The sequence below is a fragment of the Bufo gargarizans genome, chromosome 2 (assembly GCF_014858855.1).
Source record: "Bufo gargarizans isolate SCDJY-AF-19 chromosome 2, ASM1485885v1, whole genome shotgun sequence".
NCBI classification, from domain to species: Eukaryota; Metazoa; Chordata; class Amphibia; order Anura; family Bufonidae; genus Bufo; species Bufo gargarizans.
The window spans coordinates 212,095,889-212,119,303 of NC_058081.1; the positions used below are offsets into that span (position 1 = coordinate 212,095,889).

The 23,415-nt window shown below is 44.3% G+C and overlaps 1 protein-coding gene across 1 annotated transcript in view; it reads right to left on the bottom strand.

Moving 5' to 3' along the window:
- Nucleotides 1-19,321, bottom strand: part of LOC122927787 (putative cation exchanger C521.04c) — a 91,875-nt gene extending 72,554 nt beyond the window's left edge. The window contains exons 1-6 of the mRNA XM_044279991.1: nucleotides 19,184-19,321; nucleotides 14,057-14,209; nucleotides 11,982-12,112; nucleotides 10,628-10,736; nucleotides 7,451-7,567; nucleotides 1,007-1,068 (exon numbers count right to left, since the gene is read on the bottom strand). Of these exons, the coding sequence (XP_044135926.1) occupies nucleotides 1,007-1,068; nucleotides 7,451-7,567; nucleotides 10,628-10,736; nucleotides 11,982-12,112; nucleotides 14,057-14,209; nucleotides 19,184-19,238 (627 nt within the window). The 5' untranslated portion in view covers nucleotides 19,239-19,321. The remainder of the gene's footprint in view (nucleotides 1-1,006; nucleotides 1,069-7,450; nucleotides 7,568-10,627; nucleotides 10,737-11,981; nucleotides 12,113-14,056; nucleotides 14,210-19,183) is intronic.
- Between the last annotated feature and the right edge of the window lie 4,094 nt (nucleotides 19,322-23,415).

Below are 23,415 nucleotides of genomic sequence, written 5' to 3' on the forward strand. Positions count from 1 at the left end.
CTGCGCTGCAGGCAACTCCCTCTATTTAGCAACCCCGTGCAGCCGCCCTTCTCCTTTGCTCTAGGCCCCCACTGAAGTCGCCGAGCTTAGGTACATCGCAGGGGGAGGTGGGTAAGACCAGAGATGGTTGCTGACCATTGACTATGTCAGATGCCATCTGTTTGTATAATGGCGCGGGCATTTCCATTAACCCCCGATGGAGTGGATGTAACTCCCTGCCTTCTCCTCCCCCTGCCCTTGCCTAGTAAGGGGGGGGGGGGGACGACGACTAGAAAGCCACAACAGGGATTGCCTCTGGAAGGGTTAAACTGGCTAGAGATGCCATGAGGTAGGTGGCATGCCTTAATCGTACGTGCGCTTGGGCCCCTGAGTGATAATGAAACGAGGGAGGGAGGAGAAGAGGGTTAATACTTACCTATTCCCATGTACTCACCTCATCCTCCTGCCATCTTCACCCCTCCTCTGGTCCAGCAGGGTCACGGGTCACCCCTTCAGCTACTGGCATCGTAGTGGCAGGATGCTGGAAAAGGGAGGCTTGGATGGGTGACCCCTTGGCTGGCGGGATGCAGGGGAGGCTGCCCTGGTCCACCTTGTCTTCTGTGGGGGAGGCAGCAGTGCGGGTGACTGGCACAAATTGACCCCGGGAGAACAGGGAGGCGAGGCGTCCACTGTTGTCCCATCTGAAAAAGGAAAAAAAAAAAATAGGGAGGTCTTGCCTCCTATTGACACTAATAAAAAACTGAAGCTCTCTCCAGGCTGGAGGGGGTATAGCTGCCAGGGGAGGAGCTAACAGCTTTTACTAGTGTCAACGCCTCCTAGAGGACATGGCTATACCCACGGTTCCTGTGTCCCCCAATGAATATGTGAGAGAAAGATGTATGTAAATTAAAATGATGCTTTGGTTCTTGACAGCTTCATATGTCAGAATGTACACATATCCAAACTGAGAGAAAAATTATATATTATATTATAATTATACATACCCAACACACATTTCCACTCTTACCTTCAAAATAACTTTTCCAAATGGCCAAACAAAGTACTTTGCAAGCCTCCAACACAGCACACCTACATAAGGAGAAATATATGAACTACCATAAAGATTTCATTATATAGTTAACATGGCTGAAAGTTTGAGCAACTCAAGGATGTAAGGCTACTTTCACACTGGAGTTTCTGGGTCCGCTTGTGAGATCCGTTCAGGGCTCTCACAAGCGGCCCAAAACAGATCAGTTTAGCCCCAATGCATTCTGAATAGATAAGGATCCTTTCAGAATGCCTCAGTTTGGCTCCGTTCAGCCTCCATTCCGCTCTGGAGGCAGACACCAAAACGCTGCTTGCAGGGTTTTGATGTCCACCTGACGATGTGGAGCCAAACGGATCCGTCCTGACTTACAATGTAAGTCAATGGGGACGGATCAGTTTTCACCGACACAATATGGTGCAATTGAAGACGGATCTGCCTCCCATTGACTTTCAGTGCAAGTCAAAACAGAACCGTTTGCATTATCATGAACAAAAATGCAAACAGATCCATTCTGAACAGATACAAGCGTTTGCATTATCGGTGCAGATCCGTCTGTGCTCTTTATACGAGGAGTGCACAACCTGTCTCTGGCCCCCATCCCCCTGAACAGACACAGCAGATCGCACAGGCAGATGAGCAGCAGGACTTATGTAATACATTTGTACAGTTAGTTCAATGCAGTATGTGCTAAATATGGTTTCATAAGAATTCGGGGAAATTATGAAATGTCTGTTCTTTTCCTGATCTAAGGATCTAGGCTTTTAGTTGGGATGAATGTGTGCTGCCCTTTAGGCCTCATGCACACGACCGGTCAGTTTTTTTGCGGTCCGCAAACCATGGATCTGCAAAAACAGAAGCCGCCCATGTTGCCTTTCGCAATTTGCAGAACGTGCGCCCGGCAATATAAATGCCTATTCTTGTCCGCAAAGCATGGACAAGAATAGGACATGTTATATTTTTTTTTTGCGGGGCCGCGGAACGGAGCCACAAATGCGGACAGCACACGGAGTGCTGTCCGCATCTTTTCATGGCCCCATTGAAGTGAATGGGTCCGCATCCGAGCCGCCAATACAGTGGCTCGGATGCGGACCCAAACAACGGTCGTGTGCATGAGGCCTTATGTAGATGTTCAGTAAAAGCTCCTCCGCTACAGAGGAGAGGAAAAAGGCACTGTGAAGGAATGGCTGCACGCCTCTCAGATCTGCTAGAGAAAAGGAGGTTCTCTCACTAGTTACAAAGATTAGCTTTCAACATAAAGGGCCAATCGCCTGGCAGTCCTTCTCCCTCTGCTGGTACATATGGATCAGGTGGGCTTCGTGCGTAATAGGGAAGGTAGAGATAACACCACTAGAGTTATCAACGCTCTGTTATGCCAGACATACCTCTACTCCTCTTTTACTTCTTAGCACCGACGCTGAAAAAGCGTTTGACCGCATAAATTGGAATTACCTACGACATGTTCTATCCTTCTTCGGCCTACCTGATCCATATATCAAAGCTGTATTTGCTATGTATAACCAGGCTACCACCCGAGTAATGGTCAACGGTGAACTATCCTCTCCCTCTCAAATCCAAAACGGAACTCGATGTGTATGGTACCGATTTACACCACTGTTGGTGTACTGTTACAATGTATATTTTCCTGAGTGTAAAATAAAAAAAACTTAAAAAAAATAAATAAAAACATTTTCTAAATCCATTGGTTAGTAGATTTTACTTTAGTTATGAACTATATATAGAGTCTAGACCAGGGATGGGCAAACAGCCCTCCAGCCATTTTTAAAACTACAAATCCCATCATGCCCTGCTGTAGGCAGACACTGGGAATGATGGGATGTGTAGTTTTACAACAGCTGGAGGGCCGAGTTTGCCGATCCCTGGTCTAGAAAGTTCAGCAGGTCTCACGGCACTCAGGTTTCTATGGTAACCTGTATACCTGATTAGTAGAGAGCAGGAGTGACCTCACCCCCGCGGAATGATGGGACTGAGCTCTGAGGGAACTAAAGGTTCAAGTGTTGTTCAAGAGGACTGAGAAGCATGGCTTTACCTGTAATTGTGTTAGAAATCACAATCTCCTGCTCTGTCAGAGTAAGTTAAAGGATAACTGTCACATTTAGACCCCAGTTTCAATTTTCATATATGTAGTTACTAATAACAGGATATTCCAGAATCAGTTACTATTAGATTGACTTACCCCATATTTAATAAGATTCAGCCCTTAGCAACCAGTCTGCATAAAACTGCAATTTCACTATTTAATTAATATGGCCGCCACTGCCCTCACCCTGAGGCTAATCCCGCCTGCCCTCACTAGCCAGTAACAATAGCCCCCCAAAAGTGTCAGTAACCACAGCCCTCCCCCTAAAGGGTTAATCTCCTGCAACACAAAGGGGTCCTCTTACCACATGTTGCTTTCATTTATACACTGAGCAGATGGCAGATCTCCCTTCCCTGTTGTGCGCTGCTTCCACTCTGCATCCTCCAGGTCTGCTGAGTGAGGGAGCGTCTGCCAAGCGCAGGGACAGAAAGAAGTGCACACAGCCCAGGCACTGTTATCAGCTGCTGGGGAGGACCTGGCTTTAATCATTTACTTACAGTCCCTGGCTGTCAGTAATGTGACCTTGCAGGGAGCATGCTTCTGCGTCCTCTGTCCTTCAACTGATAGACGGACCATGCCTAGCAACCTTATTTTAACTGCCTCCGGACTAGCTAACGCACAGATGCGTCCTGGAGGCAGTCGATTCATTCCTCCTGGACGCATCCGTGCGTCATCTCGCGAGAGGCGAGACTTCCTGTGAACGCGCGCACGTTCACAGGATTGCGATTTTTTTTTAACCCCTAACAGGTATATTAGACGCTGTTTTGATAGCATCTAATATACCTGCTACCTGGTCCTCTGGTGGTCCCTTTTGCTTGGATCGACCACCAGAGGACACAGGTAGCTCAGTAAAGTAGCACCAACCACCACTACACCCCCCTGTCACTTATTAACCCCTTATGAACCCCTGATCACCCCATATAGACTCCCTGATCACCCCCCTGTAAGGCTCCATTCAGACATTTTTTTGGCACAAGTTAGTGGAAATTTTTTATTTTTTTCTTACAAAGTCTCATATTCCATTAAAATAAAATCTCACATGAACTCACCATACCCCTCACGGAATCCAAATGCATAACATTTTTTAGACATTTATATTCCAGACTTCACGCTTTAGGGCCCCTAAAATGCCAGGGCAGTATGAATACCCCACATGTGACCCCATTTCAGAAAGAAGACACCCCAAGGTATTCCGTGAGGGGCATATTGAGTCCATGAAAGATTGAAATTTTTGTCCCAAGTTAACGGAAAGGGAGACTTTGTAAGGAAAAAAAAAAAAAAAAAAAAAAAAAAAATATATATATAAAAAAAATCATTTTCCGCTAACGTGTGACAAAAAATAAAAAGTTCTATGAACTCACTAGGCCCATCAGCGAATACCTTAGGGTGTCTACTTTCCGAAATTGGGTCATTGTGGGGTTTTTGTACTGTCTGGGCATTGTAGAACCTCAGGAAAACATGACAGGTGCTCAGAAAGTCAGAACTGCTTCAAAAAGTGGAAATTCACATTTTTGTACCATAGTTTGTAAACGCTATAACTTTTACCCAAACCATTTTTTTTTTTTTTTATCAAAGACATGTAGAACAATAAATTTAGAGAAAAATTTATATATAGATGTCGTTTTTTTAGAAAAATTTTACAACTGAAAATTTTTATTTTTTTGCAAAAATTTTGTTACATTACGATTAATAAAAAAAGTTAAAGTCAGCAGCAATGAAATACTACCAAATGAAAGCTCTATTAGTGAGAAGAAAAGGAGGCAAAATTAATTTGGGTGGTAAGTTGCATGACCGAGCAATAAACGGTGAAAGTAGTGTAGTGCAGAATTGTAAAAAGTGGTCTGGTCATTAAAGGGAACCTGTCACCAGGATTTTGTGTATAGATCTGAGGACATGGGTTGCTAGATGGCCGCTAGCACATCTGCAATACCCAGTCCCCGTAGCTCTGTGTGCTTTTATTGTGTAAAAAAAAAAAACTATTTGATACATATGCAAATTACCCTGAGATGAGTCCTGTACGTGAGATGAGTCAGGGACAGGACTCATCTCAGGTTAATTTGCATATGTATCAAATCGTTTTTTCGACACAATAAAAGCACACAGAGCTATAGGGACTGGATATTGCGGATGTGCTAGCGGCCATCTAGCAACCCATGTCCTCAGCTCTATACACAAAATCCCAGTGACAGGTTCCCTTTAAGGGTGTTTAAGCTAGGGGGGCTGAAGTGGTTAAGCACAGGTAAAAGTAGGCAGTACAAGGAACAAAACTGTGGAATTAAGGGGTAATTGAGTACACAGTGAAAAGTTGAAATAGGGCCACCAAGGTAATATTAATCACCACAATCCAATACAAAAAAAAAAAAAAAAAAAAAAAAAAAAAAAAGTGAGTGCAAACTGCCTGTCAGCCAGTGAATCAACGTGCTGAGAAAACCCCTTTAAGGCAAGTACTTAGTATATCTAAACTTTTAATAAACTGTGCATGAATCAATTGTCCACTGCATGTTCTCTCTGTATGCTTTAGTGTGCTTTTCCTCTGAGCTCATGTTTGGAGATGTTAGCTGCTCTGATGGCTTCTATAATGCTATACATAGACTATAAGGGGGGGAAAACTGTTTTCTAACATCTCAAATTCAGAAACACAAAATAGCTTAAATTAAGTTATCGCTTAAACATGCGCCATGTATGAGGGAGTGGGAGTCAGGAGAAATTGAGGAGTCGGGGCTTTGGATTACCGACTCCACAGCCCTGGGCGAAACCAAATATGGAGATTTTTTATTTTTACATTTTTTTCCCTTTGAAAAAGGTTTTTCAATGGACTATAATAGCTAATATTTACATTGCTTCTAAAATACAATACATTACAGAAATGATGTGCTATACTCACATTCGCCAGCAGGCTGAGACAGAGGCACAAACTGCTAGGAAACTAAAGGTAGGCTGGGGAAGGGGCTTCACTAGGCCCCAGCCTGTCTACACTGACAACAGCACCCCACAATCTTAACTGAAGGGTGCTGATGGGAGACAGAGGGAATCCACTCCTACTGTAACCGCTTACATGCCATGGGCACTATTGCTTGTGGCATGTAAGGGGTTAAAAGGCCTGCATCAGCGCTCCTGTGCATAGTTTAGACTTGGCTTTTTTTGCAGCCCAGCCTAAGGCCCCTTAGTGACCACCATAAAAAGGCATATTGGTGGTCACCAAGGGGTTAAAATTCAATTTGGACACCTTAAAATAAAACGTACATGAGATTTTTCAAACCTCATTCACTTTGCTGGTATTACTCAGCTGTATTATGCTGGAGTTGTTCCTGCACAGAACTTTTTTTAAATTCTGCAGAAGCCACCCATAGGGTCCTGCCACATGTCATGGCTGTGCTTTGAGGGTGGTTTATAAAACAACAAAACAAACCTTAATTTATGGCTTTCTTCCAGCAAAGGGAAAACACACGCCAGACTTCTATTACAAGATTGAGTTACAATAACGTAATTCATTTTTACTCCCCCCCCCCCACCCACACTTTGCAGTTTTGCTTACACCACCCCCCCCCCCCATACATTGAAAAGGTGACAAGTGGTGCCTAAAACCCCTAAAAAGTTGCAAAAGTACACAGCTGTGTTGCATAGTATAGATAGAACTGCACCTCTGCTCCCAGTGCAATGAATAGGAGCAGCACAGCAGTTATACCAACTCTGCTCTACGAAAGGACAGAGGAGTGTGCTTAAAGGGGTATTCCCATCACAGACACTGGGGGCATATCACTAGGATATGCCCCCATTGTCTGATAGGTGTGGGTCCCAGAGGTGGGACCCCACCTACAAACGAGAGCGGAGCGGGTAGAGTTGTGGCTGGAGGACCCCTGGTTTCCCGGGGTCCGGCCACCACAAAGTGCTGGACCTAAATACGCACGTCCCCTGCTCCTATTCATTTCTATGGGGCCGACGGAAAGAGCCAGCGCTCGGCTATTTACAGCGGCCCCATAGAAATTAACGGAGGACGACTGCACATGCGCTCTCCACCACTTTCCCCATGGGTCCCAGAGGTGGATCCCGCACCTATCAGACAATGGGGGCATATCCTAGTGATGTGCCCCCATTGTCTGTTAACAGCCGATTACCGGGTGGCCAACACGCCTGCCAACCAGATATTGATAGTCAATCCTGAGGATAGGCCATCAATATTAAAATCCCAAACAATGTAGACACTTTTGCCTAGATATGTTACTTCACTTATTCTAGAGCACCTGTAACAGTAATATTGTAACATTGAGACACCATTGATAAATCAAGCCAAATAAAAAAAGGTTTTTTTTATTTTTTAACCATACCGTAAGGAAATCCAAGAATGGAGATAAACATCATAAATGATATTAGGAAATAAAACAGGCTGATCCACCATCCAAATAAGAGCAGATAGAGAATATTCCCAAAAGTTAGAGTTGAATCTGAAAAATATCAGTAATATTAGACCAAGACATTAGGGCACATATTTCATGTGCATCTCATGCATATACGCAGATTTACTAAAAAAAAAGTCCTAAATTCAGAATATAAATTTTTCACAGTGGGTCACACTGTACGATCAATGATAAAATTAGTTTTATGCCACCTCTTTTTTGGTCTGAGGACCATATTGTCACATTGTTCTATTTCTATTGCTACCACAGTCTTTCCTCCCTCATTCAGTTTTACTGTTGACCAGCAGTACATCTCTGACTACACAGGGAGAAGAGGTGCCAATAATAGTGCATCTTTCATTATAATGAAAGATGCGAATCAGCCTTCTATTGGCCAAGTGGCAGCACAAATATACAGGCCACTTACCAGGACTGCAGAGGACAGCGCTCATTGGGTTTTACAGCCTCCTGTCACAGACTTGAAGGTAATGTCTGTGTGATCAGTGCTGTGCAATAGCCAGTAAGCCCTTTCCCTTACTAGGGTGTACAGGTTCAGGTTCTCTGACAGTTTTTGAAGTCAGGGAAAAAAAAAAAAAAAAAAAAAAGTATTTGCGACTGATTACTGTTCTCTATTTTTTAATCTACTCCTGGTTTTAGCATCACAAAATGCATCAAAATTACCTGAAAGTGTGGTCCCATCATAATAGCCAGAGCATGCCCCATCTACCGCCTTAACGTTGACCTTAAACTTTTCACATCCATACTAGCTAGTCACCTTACCACTAATGCATTCCGACAAGGGAGGGTCGATTCAAGGTTGGCAAGCACTAGATAATGCGAGGAAGGTGTGAAATAAATATTCAGTGGGCCAAAATGAAATCTCTTTATTAGCCCTTGACAAGGATTTTGATAGCCTTTCTTGGTTCTAAACTTTACCAAGGCATGACGACCATGGGAATTTCTGGAGCCTTCCTAGGTTCTATATAAACTCTTTATTCAACCCCAACTGTGTATATTATAGTGAAGATATTAGTGGAGGCAGGCATCAAGGATGTCACCTTTCTCCTGACATTTTTGCTTTGGCTACTGAACCACTGGCCATAATGAGCTGTACCAATCCAAACATTGCAGGCATGAAGATTGGATCTGGTGAATACAAAGTAAATCTTTTCACAGATGATATGCTCCTTACTATTACAAACCTTAAGGACATGACCTAATATTTTTGACAGTCTGTTTGGTCGGTTCTCTGGCCTGGGGGTCAATACTGCCAAGTCAGAGTTCTTACATTGCAATTCCCACTTGTCAGTTCACAACTTAAAGAGGACCTTTCACTAGCCCTGACATTACAATATTAGTACCTGGCAACATAGGGCATGATGACTCTGTGCACCAATTTATTATTTTTTTTTTTTTCAGATGCCGTCAGTTCCCCTTCTGTGCCCCCCGTTCTCTTTTGCTGTCCTGTATGCTAATTAATAGCATCGGTACGGGGGGGGGGGGGGGGGGGAGCAGACGGATCGCGTTTTTCAAGGGGCGTCTCCTTCTCCCTGGCTAATCACAGCAGAGTTAATTGCATGACAAGCATAATGCCGCTCTAAATGATTCCAGAGAACGATTCTCAAAAATATGGAACCCATGGTTAAATGGTGCCAGCTCTCCTAACTTGCAGTACTTCCTGTCTCTATAGACGACCTTCTCTCCCTTTCCTACTTTTCCTCTTGGGCCAAGACAGTCACAGGAATTAAGCTTTTTTATCATACTGCATTAGGCCTCATGCACACGTTGGCAAACAGTGGGCTCGCATATATGGGCACCGGCCGTTTGTGCACTACATCACGGATGCGGACCCATTCACTTGGAATGGGTCTGCAATCCGGAAGGTACAGTGCAGAACAGAACAAAAGCACTATGGAGTGCTTCTGTGGGTTTTCTCTCCATGGCTCCGCCCTGAAAAAGAGTAGTGCATGCACTATCTGACTGTCTGCATCGCAGAATATGGACATGGTCTGTGCCCTACAATTTGTGGTCTGCAGCATGAGCACAGGCCAATAACGGCTTTGTGCATGACGTCTTATTCATGTTGTAGGTTATGTTCTTATACATACTGCTTCTTCATATTATATTATATTATATTATATTATATTATATTATATTATATATTATATTATATATTATATTATATATTATATTATATTATATTATATTATATTAATTTATATTAATTTATATTAATTTATATTAATTTATATTATATTATATATTATATTATATTTTATTATATTATATTATATTATATATATACACACACATACATACACACATATACATACAATAGCCAGAGCCTTTTAGGCTACGTTCAGAGCGGATCCATCTGCATTATATTGTAGAAAAAATTCTAAGTGTGAAAGTAGCTTCAGACGAATCCGTCCAGACTTAACACTGAAAGTCAATGGGGGACGGATCCGTTTGAAACTTGAGCCATAGTGTGTCAAATTCAAACGGATCTGTCCCCATTGATTTACATTGCTTGCCTCCGCACAGCCAGGCGGACACCCGAACGCGGAGCGGAGGCCAAACGCTGCCAGACTAATGCATTCTGAGCAGATCCGCATCCACTCAGAATGCATTAAGGCTGGACGGATGCGTTCGGGGCCGCTTGTGAGAGCCTTCAAACTGAACTCACAAGCGAAGCCCCGAATGCTAATGTGAAAGTAGCCTTACTCTGCAGTGAAGGAGAGTGCTCATGAAACCCTTTAGTGAACAGGCCTAAAAAAAAAACCACACAACACACACACACATTGCCAGCATTTATATAAATCAGACACTTTACACATTTATATTAATTATCAAAGATATACACATTAAAGCTGGCCATACATAGTTGTCGCTTATATGGACTGAGCAATTGAATCCGATCTGACTGATCCTTGTACCCCCTCCCCCAATATCAGCCATCAGGAGAGAGCAGGGAGGCCATTATCTATATTAGATGGTTGGCCGATACATATCTAATGTGTATGGTCAGCTGCAGAATATCATTTCTTTAAAAGTTTTCCCTTCCCAACAATAATCTTACGGCCATTATATATATGAAAGTTATCATACCAACTGACATCTTCACTACATTCAGCTCAGAGTAGAGTTCTTTTACAATATCAGACCGATCCTCCCATGGTCTTTCTGTTACATGACTTTTCCATTTTTTGAAACCAAACTGAAAAAAATAAATAGATATATATTCTATACACACAGAACGAATTTAGTATGACAGTGTATTGTAATAATGCACAAACAAAAACTATAGATAAGGAAACCTACATAAATAGAAATTATATACAAGTAGAGGTTACCTAGGAGTCTATTATATGTGTGTGGCTAAGGGGCTTTTCTGGGGGGGGGGTCACAATATTGATGACCTGTTCTTAGAACAGTCCATCAATATCAGATCGATGGGGTCCACCATTCAACTGTTTATAGGTACTGTTGTTGGGATGAGCAGTGCACCCTGTTCCTTGTTTACTCTACACAATGCAAACTTACTGGTGGCTATACATGGCATTTGTGAAAGTGAATGCCTTTAAAGGGAACCTGTCAACTGCACAGTGCTGCCCTCACTGACAGACTGGATGATTTCAGCAGTCAGAACTTTTACAGTGTTGATCTGCTGAACCCCACCTCCGTACTTTTATGTTGTACATAGGAAACAAACCTGTCACTCATTGTCCAGAGCCGGCAGGGACAAGCGCGCTGATCAGGTGGCCACAGGGGCTTAGTTTCTGACAGCCAGACCCCTGCTGTAACAGCCATAGGATGTAACTACAATGCCAGCCATTTAAATCCTTAGATGTGGTGTCAATGGTGAACAGTACATTTAAGTGGTTTACAGAGTGAGGGGGCTCATTTTCTTACCCCATCAGCATCCCGTGAGGTGACGATAGTTGCTATGGCAGGCCAAAGTCTTACAAAGGCCTCTGGGTGTACCAGCTATTTTTTTATATTGCTGCTCCTGCCCGTGCCCCCCAGAGGTTTACTAACACCTGGCATTGCACATTGGTACCCTGTACCCATATACTATGCCAGGATTAGCCAAGCGGAGTGGGTTCCTGCTTCACTAAGGTAAGAACTGCATGTTAGCTCCCTTAGCGGAGCAGGCAGAAGCAGGAGCCCACCCCGCTCAGCTAATCCTGGCATAGTATTTAGGTACAGGGTACCCATGTGCTATGCCAGGAGTTAGTAATCCTCTGGGGGGGGCATGGGGAGGAGCAGCAATATGCGCTCCTGCCTGTACTCACTGCAGTGCTGCGGCCCCATTCATAAAGTGTCTACAGCCCGAACTCCGCTGAGCTGTCAGCGGTGTACAGAAATGTCAGTTTTAAGTGCACAGGGAATGGTGCGCTTTAGGTAGCGAGAAGACTAATAAAGACATAAAATCCCCCCCCCCCCCCCCCCCCCCACTTGCCTTGTAGTTGTTAGACAGTTTAAGAGCCTCCACCTCGTTCTCTGCAGTTATGGTGGTTTTCATAAGGCACAGGTCACAAGGCTGTACCTCTTCCGAGTGATGAGGACAACACGGTGGAGACGAGACTGCTCCTACAACAACAATGTAAATGTTTATGTCCATAATACTTTGAACATGGAAGGAGGGAAGAAAGTGTCTCCTCCTGTCTATGAAAATCTGCTACCACTTTAGGACAAAAGGAGTGATCAAATTTAAGGACAACCCAATACGCTAAAAACCTAAGAAAAAGGTTGCTTTACCTTAAGACCCTGAAACTCATGTACCCTTATGGGCAGATGTGATGGCAACTAAGAACACTGTTTTTAAAGGGATTCTGTCACCTCCCCTAAGGCAAAAAACGATTTAAAAGCAGCCATGCAGCACAGCTTACCTGGATTAGGCTGTGCTGTTCAATCTTGAAATCCGTCCAGCAGTTAGTTCAAAAAACGAGTTTGATCAATGAGGAAATGCGTCCTGAAGGTGCCCAGAGGGGCGTTTTTCTTCTTCTGAGAGAGCCCAGTCCCGCCCCTTTTTCAGTGCCCAGCCCGCCTTCCTTTTACTTCCTAACCGCCGCCCCCAGCCTGCCACAGCCTCTCCTGCCTCTCCTCCCCCTCCCTCTTGCCGAACGAAGTCTCGCACAGGCGCAGTACCCACTGAGGGCTGCGCCTGTGCGATCATCAGGAGACTGAGGGCGGCAGCTTCATCTTCGTCACTGGGCATGCGCCGAGCCCAGTGACGTCCGATGCTCGCTCTTCCCTCAGTCAGCAGGGAAGAGCGAGCATCGGACGTCACTGGGCTCGGCGCATGCCCAGTGACGAAGATGAAGCTGCCGCCCTCAGTCTCCTGATGATCGCACAGGCGCAGCCCTCAGTGGGTACTGCGCCTGTGCGAGACTTCGTTCGGCAAGAGGGAGGGGGAGGAGAGGCAGGAGAGGCTGTGGCAGGCTGGGGGCGGCGGTTAGGAAGTAAAAGGAAGGCGGGCTGGGCACTGAAAAAGGGGCGGGACTGGGCTCTCTCAGAAGAAAAAAACGCCCCTCTGGGCACCTTCAGGACGCATTTCCTCATTGATCAAACTCGTTTTTTGAACTAACTGCTGGACGGATTTCAAGATTGAACAGCACAGCCTAATCCAGGTAAGCTGTGCTGCATGGCTGCTTTTAAATCGTTTTTTGCCTTAGGGGAGGTGACAGAATCCCTTTAAGGCAAGAAATAAAAAAAAAAAAACACGCATAGCACCCGCACTGAATCCTGACCCATTCGTTTCAATGGGTCTGTATACATGAGCATTTTTTTTTTCACGCATCCGTATGCCATTCGTTTGTTTTTTTGCGGATCCGTTGTAACAATGCCTAAAACGGACAAGAATAGGACATGTTCTATATTTTTTGCGGGGCTACGGAATGCACATACTGACGTGGACGCATTTTTTGGAGGACCCTTTGAAGGGAATGGGTCCGCATAAAAAAAAAACAACAAAACAGAATGGACACGGAAACCACGTTCGTGTGCATTAAGCCAAAGAGATGATGTTTGTAAACCTTCCATTTTTTATCACGCACATGAAAAACGCATTGCGCCCACGTGGGAACAACTGAACGCAGACAAAACTGACTGAACTTGCTTGCAAAATGGTGAGAGTTTCCCTGAACCCATCTGGACCTAATCAGTCACGCTCATGTGAAAGAGGCCTAAAGGGGGCGCGTAAACCTTGACAAAACTAGACCAAAAAGGTCCCAAGGTGCAATAGTTGACCTAAGCAAAGGTGGAGACCTGCACTCAGAGTGCTAGGTTGAATACCTTTTTTTAATTACAATAGCACGCCTGAATTCAGTGAGCTTTGTAGAACAAGCCCAACAAATTTTTGTAAAAGCAGACTGTATGGCTAGGTGCTGGATTTTATACACCTGTGGCAAAGGGACTGAAGAAACACTAAAATTCAATGATTATGAAAGGTGTACCGGTACTTTTTTCCATATAGCACATGTCTAATTTATGTAGTCCCCTTACATTATAATAAAAACAATCCTTATAAGTCACCTGGCAAAAGTCTTGGAGTAAGCAGACTATGTTGATGAGATCCGGAATGAGTATCTCCCCAATCAGCCTGCAAATTACCGGAACAATGTCTGTCACATAGGGATCCTCTTCGATGGTGTGAATCAGCACGATGTTCAAATTCACGTGGGAAGTCTGGAATGAAGGAAAAATAAAAAATGACCAAGCCATATGTAAAATAAATTACGGTATATTCCCTGAAAAAGAGTACACAATTAACAAAAGCACAAACTACTAATCTATTGGTTCTGCATAAAGCAGATAAGAGCAACCATCATGTGTTCTTATTATAAGTACATACATCATATCAGCCACTAAGAGCAGAAAAGGACAGACATCGCTCAAATGAGAACGTCAAGAGCCCATTCATTGTGCTACAACATGCTGCCTTTTATACAGTAGTACCCTGCTCTCCTGTACAAAATGCTAAGAGCAGGAATATACTGTACCTACTTGATAAAGAAGAACGTGTCGGACATTCCCCATTTACAGCGACTTTCAAAACTGTTTGGATGACTACTGGTATAAGCGCTGAGTGGATTTTAATGGTGTTGTGCAGTGGTTTAATATTGATGACCTTGCCTCAGGATAGGTCATTATAATAGAGATGAACCAATTTCATACTTTGAAATTCGTTTGGTGGTTATAAGCAGAATTGCGTTATGGATTCCGTTACCACGGACCATAACGCAATTCTATGATGGATTGCATAACGGAATGCCTTCAGAGGCATTCGGTCATAATAGAAGTCTATGACCTGCATAACGGATCTGTCCCGTTTCCTTTATGCAGGCCATAGACTTCTATTATGAATAACAGAATGCTTCTAAAGGCATTCAGTCATGCAATCCGTCATAGAATTGCGTTATGGTCTGTGGTAACGGAATCCATAAGGCTATTCCGCTTTTACCAACAAACGAAGTGTGAATGAATGTCATAACATGAAATTTGCTTATCTCTAGTCATCAATTTCAGATCAAAAGGGGGTCACTTAAAGGGGTACTCCAGGAACAATAAATAAAAAAAATAATGACGATAACTAAATATTATTTTATAATATATTCACAAATACCTCTCATTACTTAGAATGTCTTGTTTTTTGTAGGGAGCAATCATTAGGAGAAATAAAATGGCTGCAGTCCTATCAGTACACACAAAACCTGTCCTAATCGCACAGGAGGACAAGTTACTTCACCACAAGGAGCCATAGTGCTGCCTCCTCCTCCTCTCTGCCTGTCAGGAATCATGATCCTGAATACAGGTGAATTTCTGTGGGAATGGAGATGATGAGGAGACATGAGGAGGTGTGGCCAATGAGTAGCAGCACTTGTATGCAGTCTCCATTACCACAGTCCGTCCTCTGTACTTCATATGTCTCTTCATGACCTAAATTCCCCAGAGATCCAGCTAAAGTTGTTATCGGTATTCAGGATCATAATCCCTGACAAGTAGAGAAGGATGAGGCAGCTCTTTATTTCAGTGTTGTGAAGTAACTTGTCCTCATGTGTGATCAGGACAGGTTCGGTGTGAACTAATGGGACAGTGACCATTTTGTTTCCCCTGATGATTGCACCCCAGACAAAACGAGCCATCATAAATAATGAAAGGTATTTGAGAATATATTTATAATATTTTTATAAAAGTAAAATGTAAGTATTTTCATGTTCTTAATTCCCAGAGAACCCCTTTAATGAGACAAGCAGTTGTAATGACACTATGCTGCCTCTATGAAGGAGACAACACGCAGGTAATCTTGAAGAGGATGCATGCTCACACAAGTGCCACTACCTCGTCAAACTGCAGCACTTTCCCAGGAATTACTTTGATTTGTGACTTCCTCTTCCAATCAGGTATCTGACATGAAGGCAAGGGAGAGCCAATCATTGTAATTCAGGGAAAGATCGTCAGAACCAAAGCAGAGTTAGTTTTGAAGTTTTAAAGTTGTTTTTCAATTTTAAAAATCAATTACTGAAGTTATTCAACGAAGTCACACAAGACTTCACGAATAACTTACTTTGACTCATCGGAGCCCATACGGTCTAATACTGTACGGAGACTGATCTCTGTACAGTATTATTCTGAAGTTTTGAATAAAGTGACTTCGGATGAAGCATCTGAAGCTCGCTTTGCTAAACACTAGTTATTACTTTCAATGGGACCAATTAAGCCTCATTCACACGTCAGTGTGCTGTAGGTGTTCTCCACTGACAGCACACGTCCCCATTTATTTTAATGTGTAAACATTTTCAATAGATGGTTCCGCAAAAACTGAACTGATACGGAAGACATACGGATGTGTTCTTTTTTTGCAAACCCATTGATTTGAATTAAGGGCTCTTTCACACTTGCGTTCTTTTCTTCCGGCATAGAGTTCCGTCGTCAGGGCTCTATGCCGGAAGAATCCTGATCAGGATTATCCCAATGCATTCTGAATGGAGAGAAATCCGTTCAGGATGCATCAGGATGTCTTCAGTTCCAGACCGGAACGCTTTTTGGCCAGAGAAAATACCGCAGCATGCTGTGCTTTTTGCTCTGGCCAAAAATCCTGGACACTTGCCGCAAGGCCGGATCCGAAATTAATGCCCATTGAAAGGCATTGATGCGGATCCGGCCTTAAGCTAAACGTCGTTTCGGCGCATTGCCGGATCCGACGTTTAGCTTTTTCTGAATGGTTACCATGGCTGCCGGGACGCTAAAGTCCTGGCAGCCATGGTAAAGTGTAGTGGGGAGCAGTATACTTACAGTCCGTGCGGCTCCCGGGGCGCTTCAGAGTGACGTCAGGGCGCCCCACGTGCATGGATGACGTGATCGCATGGCACGTCATCCATGCACATGGGGCGCTCTGACGTCATTCTGGAGCGCCCCGGGAGCCGCACGGACTGCAAGTATACTGCTCCCCACTACTACTATGGCAACCAGGACTTTAATAGCGTCCTGGCTGCCATAGTAACACTGAACGCATTTTGAAGACGGATCCGTCTTCAAATGCTTTCAGTTCACTTGCGTTTTTCCGGATCCAGCGTGTAATTCCGGCAAGTGGAGTACACGCCGGATCCAGACAACGCAAGTGTGAAAGAGGCCTAAGCCACGGAATGTGATTTGCGGGCAATAATAGGACTTGTTCTATCTTTCAATGGAACGGAAAAACGCAAATACAGAAACGGAACGCATACAGAGTACATTCCTTTTTTTTTTTGCGGAACCATTGAAATGAATGATTCCATATACAGAATGCAAAAAAAACTGCTCGTAAACGGGGAGACATGAGAGGAGATTTCACCGGGACATCCGGGACAAATCCGCATGAAAAGTAGCATATGTGTATGTGATGAGAAAACGCAGCAAAAACCGCGCAAAATCTACAGTAAACGTACATAGACCGCTGTGTGTTCTCTTATAGAGCTGCATCTTGGGGTATGTTACCATCTGCAGCAGCAGGCTTTGCCTGGTGATAACAGCCTGCCAGATTTCACCGGATCAGTCATTGCCGGATTCTACAATTCACAACCACATCCCAGTTTACTATAATGGGATCCGGCTGCTTTCCTATATAAATGCTGGGTTTTGGACGGACTATTACAACACATTTACCAGATTTAATAGGAGATGAAATTCATGCACACTACCTGTTCTAATTTCAATGGCCCTGAGGGTCCTTACACACCAGTTTTATACCGGCAGGGTTATAACGGAACTCAGACCGAACGCAAAACGGAAGCCTTTAAGAGACACATCTGTCATAATAGTCTATGGGCAGCAGAACGGATCCGCTTCGTTTCCGTTATGCAGGACGGAAAGAAAAACAGACGGATCAGTTCTGCTACCCATAGACTATTATGACGGATGTGTCTCTTAAAGGCTTCCGTTTTGCATTCCATCCAGGAATTCTGTTATAAATGGAACCTAAAACGTACCCCAACACAAGAACATTTTCAGCTCTGCAAAGATTTACTATCATTTATGTCTGAAAGAAGGTGTAAAAGGGGAGTGAAAACGATGGCAGTCATGGGCTGGTGTGCCTAGTGTTGTCAGAAATCAGGCAACCCTCCCGGCAGTGCAGGGAGCAAACAAGTGGCGGCGTAAACATTTGTGAAAATGCCTGAAGCCGTGACAAGAGCTGCATCATGGGGTAAATATTAATAATAATATTATGTTTTTACTGCAAAAAGATAAATATGAAGGTCCAAAACACAAACATGCAGAAAACACTAAAAATTCCATGTGAAGTAATATTAACATCGGGTTTTATATTTATTTTAATTGCTCCTATGGCACCAGTATATTTGGCAGCACTTTCTTATCACTTTTTTCTTTCTTTTCGATGCAGGTTGCTTTGTACTTTTCATCGCCATTCAGGGTCTACCACATAGAGGCACAGGTGACATGTCTTAATTCAATTATCAGAGAGAAGCCTAGGGCCTCATGCACACGACCGTATGCATTTTGCAGTCCGCAAAAAAAAAAATTAAAATTACAGATGACATCCGTGTGCATTCTGCAGAACAGCTGGCCCTTCATAGAACAGTACTATCCTTGCCCGTAATGCAGACAATAATAGGACATGTTTAGTGTTGAGCGAACTTGTGTTTTAAGTTCAGGTTATCGAAGAATCGAGCCATGGATTCCGCTACCACGGACCATAACGGAATTTAAAATCCACAACGCGATTCTTCGATAACCCAAACTTTAGATGCCAAACTTAAAACACAAGTTCGCTCAACACTAGACATGTTCTTTGCATAACAGAAATAGGGACATACGGAAACAGAATGTACACGGAGCAACTTCAGTTTGTTTTTTTCAGACCCATTAAAATGAATAGTTCCATATACGGTCCACACAAAAAAAAAACAAAAAAAAAAACCCCACACACACGTAACAGACACAGAAAGACAATACATTCATGTGCATGAGCCCTAACCCTCCACACTAAACAGCTGCCTCCCTGTAATGTGGCTCAGCCTCTGAGCACTATGTGACTTGTAGTTCCAGGGAACTGTGAGGAGCCTCAGACCAAGGAACAGGTGTAACCGCACAGAACGTTCACCTGCTGCAAGTCACGATATTCACGACATAAAGACCGGCGTAGAGGCGCGCAATGGTTCTTACCGAAGGTGTCATGTGTGTACCTCCTGCGCCGCGAGTGCTCCACATCCATAGACATGACTGCAGACGAGCCTCTCCGCCCGACACTGCCTCAAACGCGCCATCCACCGCTCCTCTACCCTGTTATAAGAAAGGATGGCTGATGTGCGCATGCGCGGTTTGGGTTGCTCTGAAGCACGCTGGGATTTGCTGTTGTAATGTCATTCAGGATCACTAGGGGGCGCCCGCTCGAAGAATAGCGATTTCATCGGGAGGAGAATTGGGGTTCTCTACCTGTCCTATCAGATCTATGTATTTACATGCTGATAGCCATTTTATCAGAAGGTGTCGGGCTTTTTGTGGTAAATAGAAGCCATATAATGTGAATTCTGAACTATTGCAGTCTAATAGTGTTCACCTAGACTAGAGGTCTGGGCACTAGTGTGGTGAGGTATGGCATCTTCATGTACTGCTGCTGTGGTGGACTGTCCAAATGGGCACATAGGCACTGACTACACATCAAGGCAACAATGCTTTGCATCAAATGGCAACATTTGGCTTTCTATAAACATAAATTTGGTGTAAATGGCTACAAAGCTGTTATACTGGGGAACTGGTGACAATGAAAACTGGCCTAGGTACCCATAGCAACCAATGACACCCTACCTTTCATAAATTATATATTTTTTTTTACATTGGAAGTCTATGGTGAACAGACTCCACTGTATGGCATCAGTCTGAGGCATCAGTTTATGGTCCATTCACACGTCTGTGTGTTTTTAGCGGATCTGCGGATCCGCAAAACACGGACATCAGCGATGTGCGTTCCGCATTTTGCGGACCGCACATCGCCCGCACTTAATAGAAAATGCCGGAACAAAATTGAGGACGTGTAAATGGACCCATGCAGATATACAGGTCCTTCTAAAAAAATTAGCATATTGTGATAAAGTTCATTATTTTCTGTAATGTACTGATAAACATTAGACTTTCATATATTTTAGATTCATTACACACCAACTGAAGTAGTTCAAGCCTTTTATTGTTTTAATATTTATGATTTTGGCATACAGCTCATGAAAACCCCAAATTCCTATCTAAGGGCTCTTTCACACTTGTGTTCTTTTCTTCCGGCATAGAGTTCTGTCGTCGGGGCTCTATGCCGGAAGAATCCTGATCAGTTTTATCCTAATGCATTCTGAATGGAGTGAAATCCGTTCAGGATGCATCAGGATGTCTTCAGTTCAGGACGGAACGTTTTTTGGCCGGAGAAAATACCGCAGCATGCTGCGCTTTTTGCTCGGGCCAAAAATCCTGAAGACTTGCCGCAAGGCCGGATCCGGAATTAATGCCCATTGAAAGGCATTGATCCGATCCGGGCTTAAGCTAAACGTCGTTTCGGCGCATTGCCGGATCCAACGTTTAGCTTTTTTAGAGTGGTTACCATGGCTGCCGGGACGCTAAAGTCCTGGCAGCCATGGTAAAGTGTAGCGGGGAGCGGGGGAGCAGCATACTTACCATCCGTGCGGCTTCCGGGGCGCTCCAGAGTGACGTCAGGGCGCCCCAAGCGTATGGATCACGTGATCGCATGGCACGTCATCCATGCGCATGGGGCGCTCTGACGTCACTCTGGAGCGCCCCGGGAGCCGCGCGGACTGTAAGTATACCGCTCCCCCGCTCCCCGCTCCTACTATGGCAACCAGAACTTTAATAGCGTCCTGGGTGCCATAGTAACACTGAAAGCATTTTGAAGACGGATCCGTCTTCAAATGCTTTCAGTACACTTGCGTTTTTCCGGATCCGGTGTGTAATTCCAGCAAGTGGAGTACACGCCGGATCCGGACAACGCAAGTGTGAAAGAGGCCTAAAAAAATTAGCATATCATGAAAAGGTTCTCTAAACGAGCTATTAACCTAATCATCTGAATCAACTAATTAACTCTAAACACCTGCAAAAGATTCCTGAGGCTTTTAAAAACTCCCAGCCTGGTTCATTACTCAAAACGGCAATCATGGGTAAGACTGCCGACCTGACTGCTGTCCAGAAGGCCATCATTGACACCCTCAAGCAAGAGGGTAAGACACAGAAAGAAATTTCTGAACGAATAGGCGGTTCCCAGAGTGCTGTATCAAGGCACCTCAGTGGGAAGTCTGTGGGAAGGAAAAAGTGTGGCAGAAAACGCTGCACAACGAGAAGAGGTGACCGGACCCTGAGGAAGATTGAGGAGAAGGACCGATTCCAGACCTTGGGGGACCTGCGGAAGCAGTGGACTGAGTCTGGAGTAGAAACATCCAGAGCCACCGTGTACAGGCGTGTGCAGGAAATGGGCTACAGGTGCCGCATTCCCCAGATCAAGCCACTTTTGAACCAGAAACAGCGGCAGAAGCGCCTGACCTGGGCTACAGAGAAGCAGCACTGGACTGTTGCATGTCATTCGGAAATCAAGGTGCCAGAGTCTGGAGGAAGACTGGGGAGAGGGAAATGCCAAAATGCCTGAAGTCCAGTGTCAAGTACCCACAGTCAGTGATGGTCTGGGGTGCCATGTCAGCTGCTGGTGTTGGTCCACTGTGTTTTATCAAGGGCATGGTCAATGCAGCTAGTTATCAGGAGATTTTGGAGCACTGCATGCTTCCATCTGCTGAAAAGCTTTATGGAGATGAAGATTTCATTTTTCAGCACGACCTGGCACCTGCTCACAGTGCCAAAACCACAGGTAAATGGTTTACTGACCATGGTATTACTGGGCTCAATTGGCCTGCCAACTCTCCTGACCTGAACCCTATAGAGAATCTGTGGAATATTGGGAAGAGAAAGTTGAGAGACGCAAGACCCAACACTCTGGATGAGCTTAAGGCCGCTATCGAAGCATCCTGGGCCTCCATAACACCTCAGCAGTGCCACAGGCTGATTGCCTCCATGCCACGCCGCATTGAAGCAGTCATTTCTGCAAAAGGATTCCCGACCAAGTATTGAGTGCATAACTGAACATAATTATTTGAAGGTTGACTTTTTTTGTATTAAAAACACTTTTCTTTTATTGGTTGGATGAAATATGCAAATTTTTTGAGATAGGAATTTTGGGTTTTCATGAGCTGTATGCCAAAATCATCAATATTAAAACAATAAAAGGCTTGAACTACTTCAGTTGGTGTGTAATGAATCTAAAATATATGAAAGTCTAATGTTTATCAGTACATTACAGAAAATAAGGAACTTTATCACAATATGCAATCAGCTTTCCTTTGCACCAATTTTGTTAAATGTCCCCCTTTGTGTGTTCTGCTCAAAGGATGTTCTCCCAGAAAGACAGTGGCTCACATTTATTAACCCTTTCAGGACCCTTCATTCTCTGGGTCAGTATGATTACAACAATACCACATTTATGTAGTTTTTTTTTGCGGTTTCTGTCACTAGAATTATCACTATTAAACTGGCCGACATTAGCGATGTGCTAATTCTTGTGATTATTCATGCCCCCGTTACTGCAGAATTCCTACTTTTATAATATGCTAATTAGCCACTAGGTGCAGCGGGGCATTGCAGCTGCTCCTAGAGGCTCCGTTCGCCCACCTCTTCCAGTGCCCTTCTACTCTTGATTAACAGCGCCAGGCAGCTTTCGCATCCTCCTGCCAGCCCTGTGCGCTCTCGCCGTTCATTATTCGGCACAGGCATGGTGAGGAAGCTGGCAGCCAGTGAGCGTCCTTCCCTCACCACTCCGGAGCCGAATACTGAATGGCGCAAGATTTCCCAAGTGCACAGGGCCGGCAGGAGGATGCGAAAGCTGCCTGGCCCTGTCAATCAAGAGTAGAAAGGCGCTGAAAGAGGTGGGCGAACGGAGCCTCTAGGAGCAGGTACAACGCCCCCCCTGTGGCTAATTAGCATATTATAAAAGTAGGAATTCTGCAGTAACGGGGGCATAGATAAAAGTAGGGTATGTAAAAGGAAAAATAGTTGAAGTGGCACTACACACTGATTTCCTCTGTAGTACTCCCCTATGGGTGTACAGGTGGTCACTAAATTAGCAGCAGAGGTGTATATATTTGTAACCTGGCGGTGCTCCACTGTGTAGACTGTATTGAAGGACAATGATATGTGGCTTTAAGAAAAATCAAAAAAGTCCAGTGGCACTCACCATTAGTTGCGGTTCTTCTTTATTGTATATTCCAAGATGAGGATACATGTAAAAGAACACAGATGGCAGCGAGTGGACAACGTACTTGCAGTGCAAGGGAAATGCGGCGACGGCCGTTTCGCGG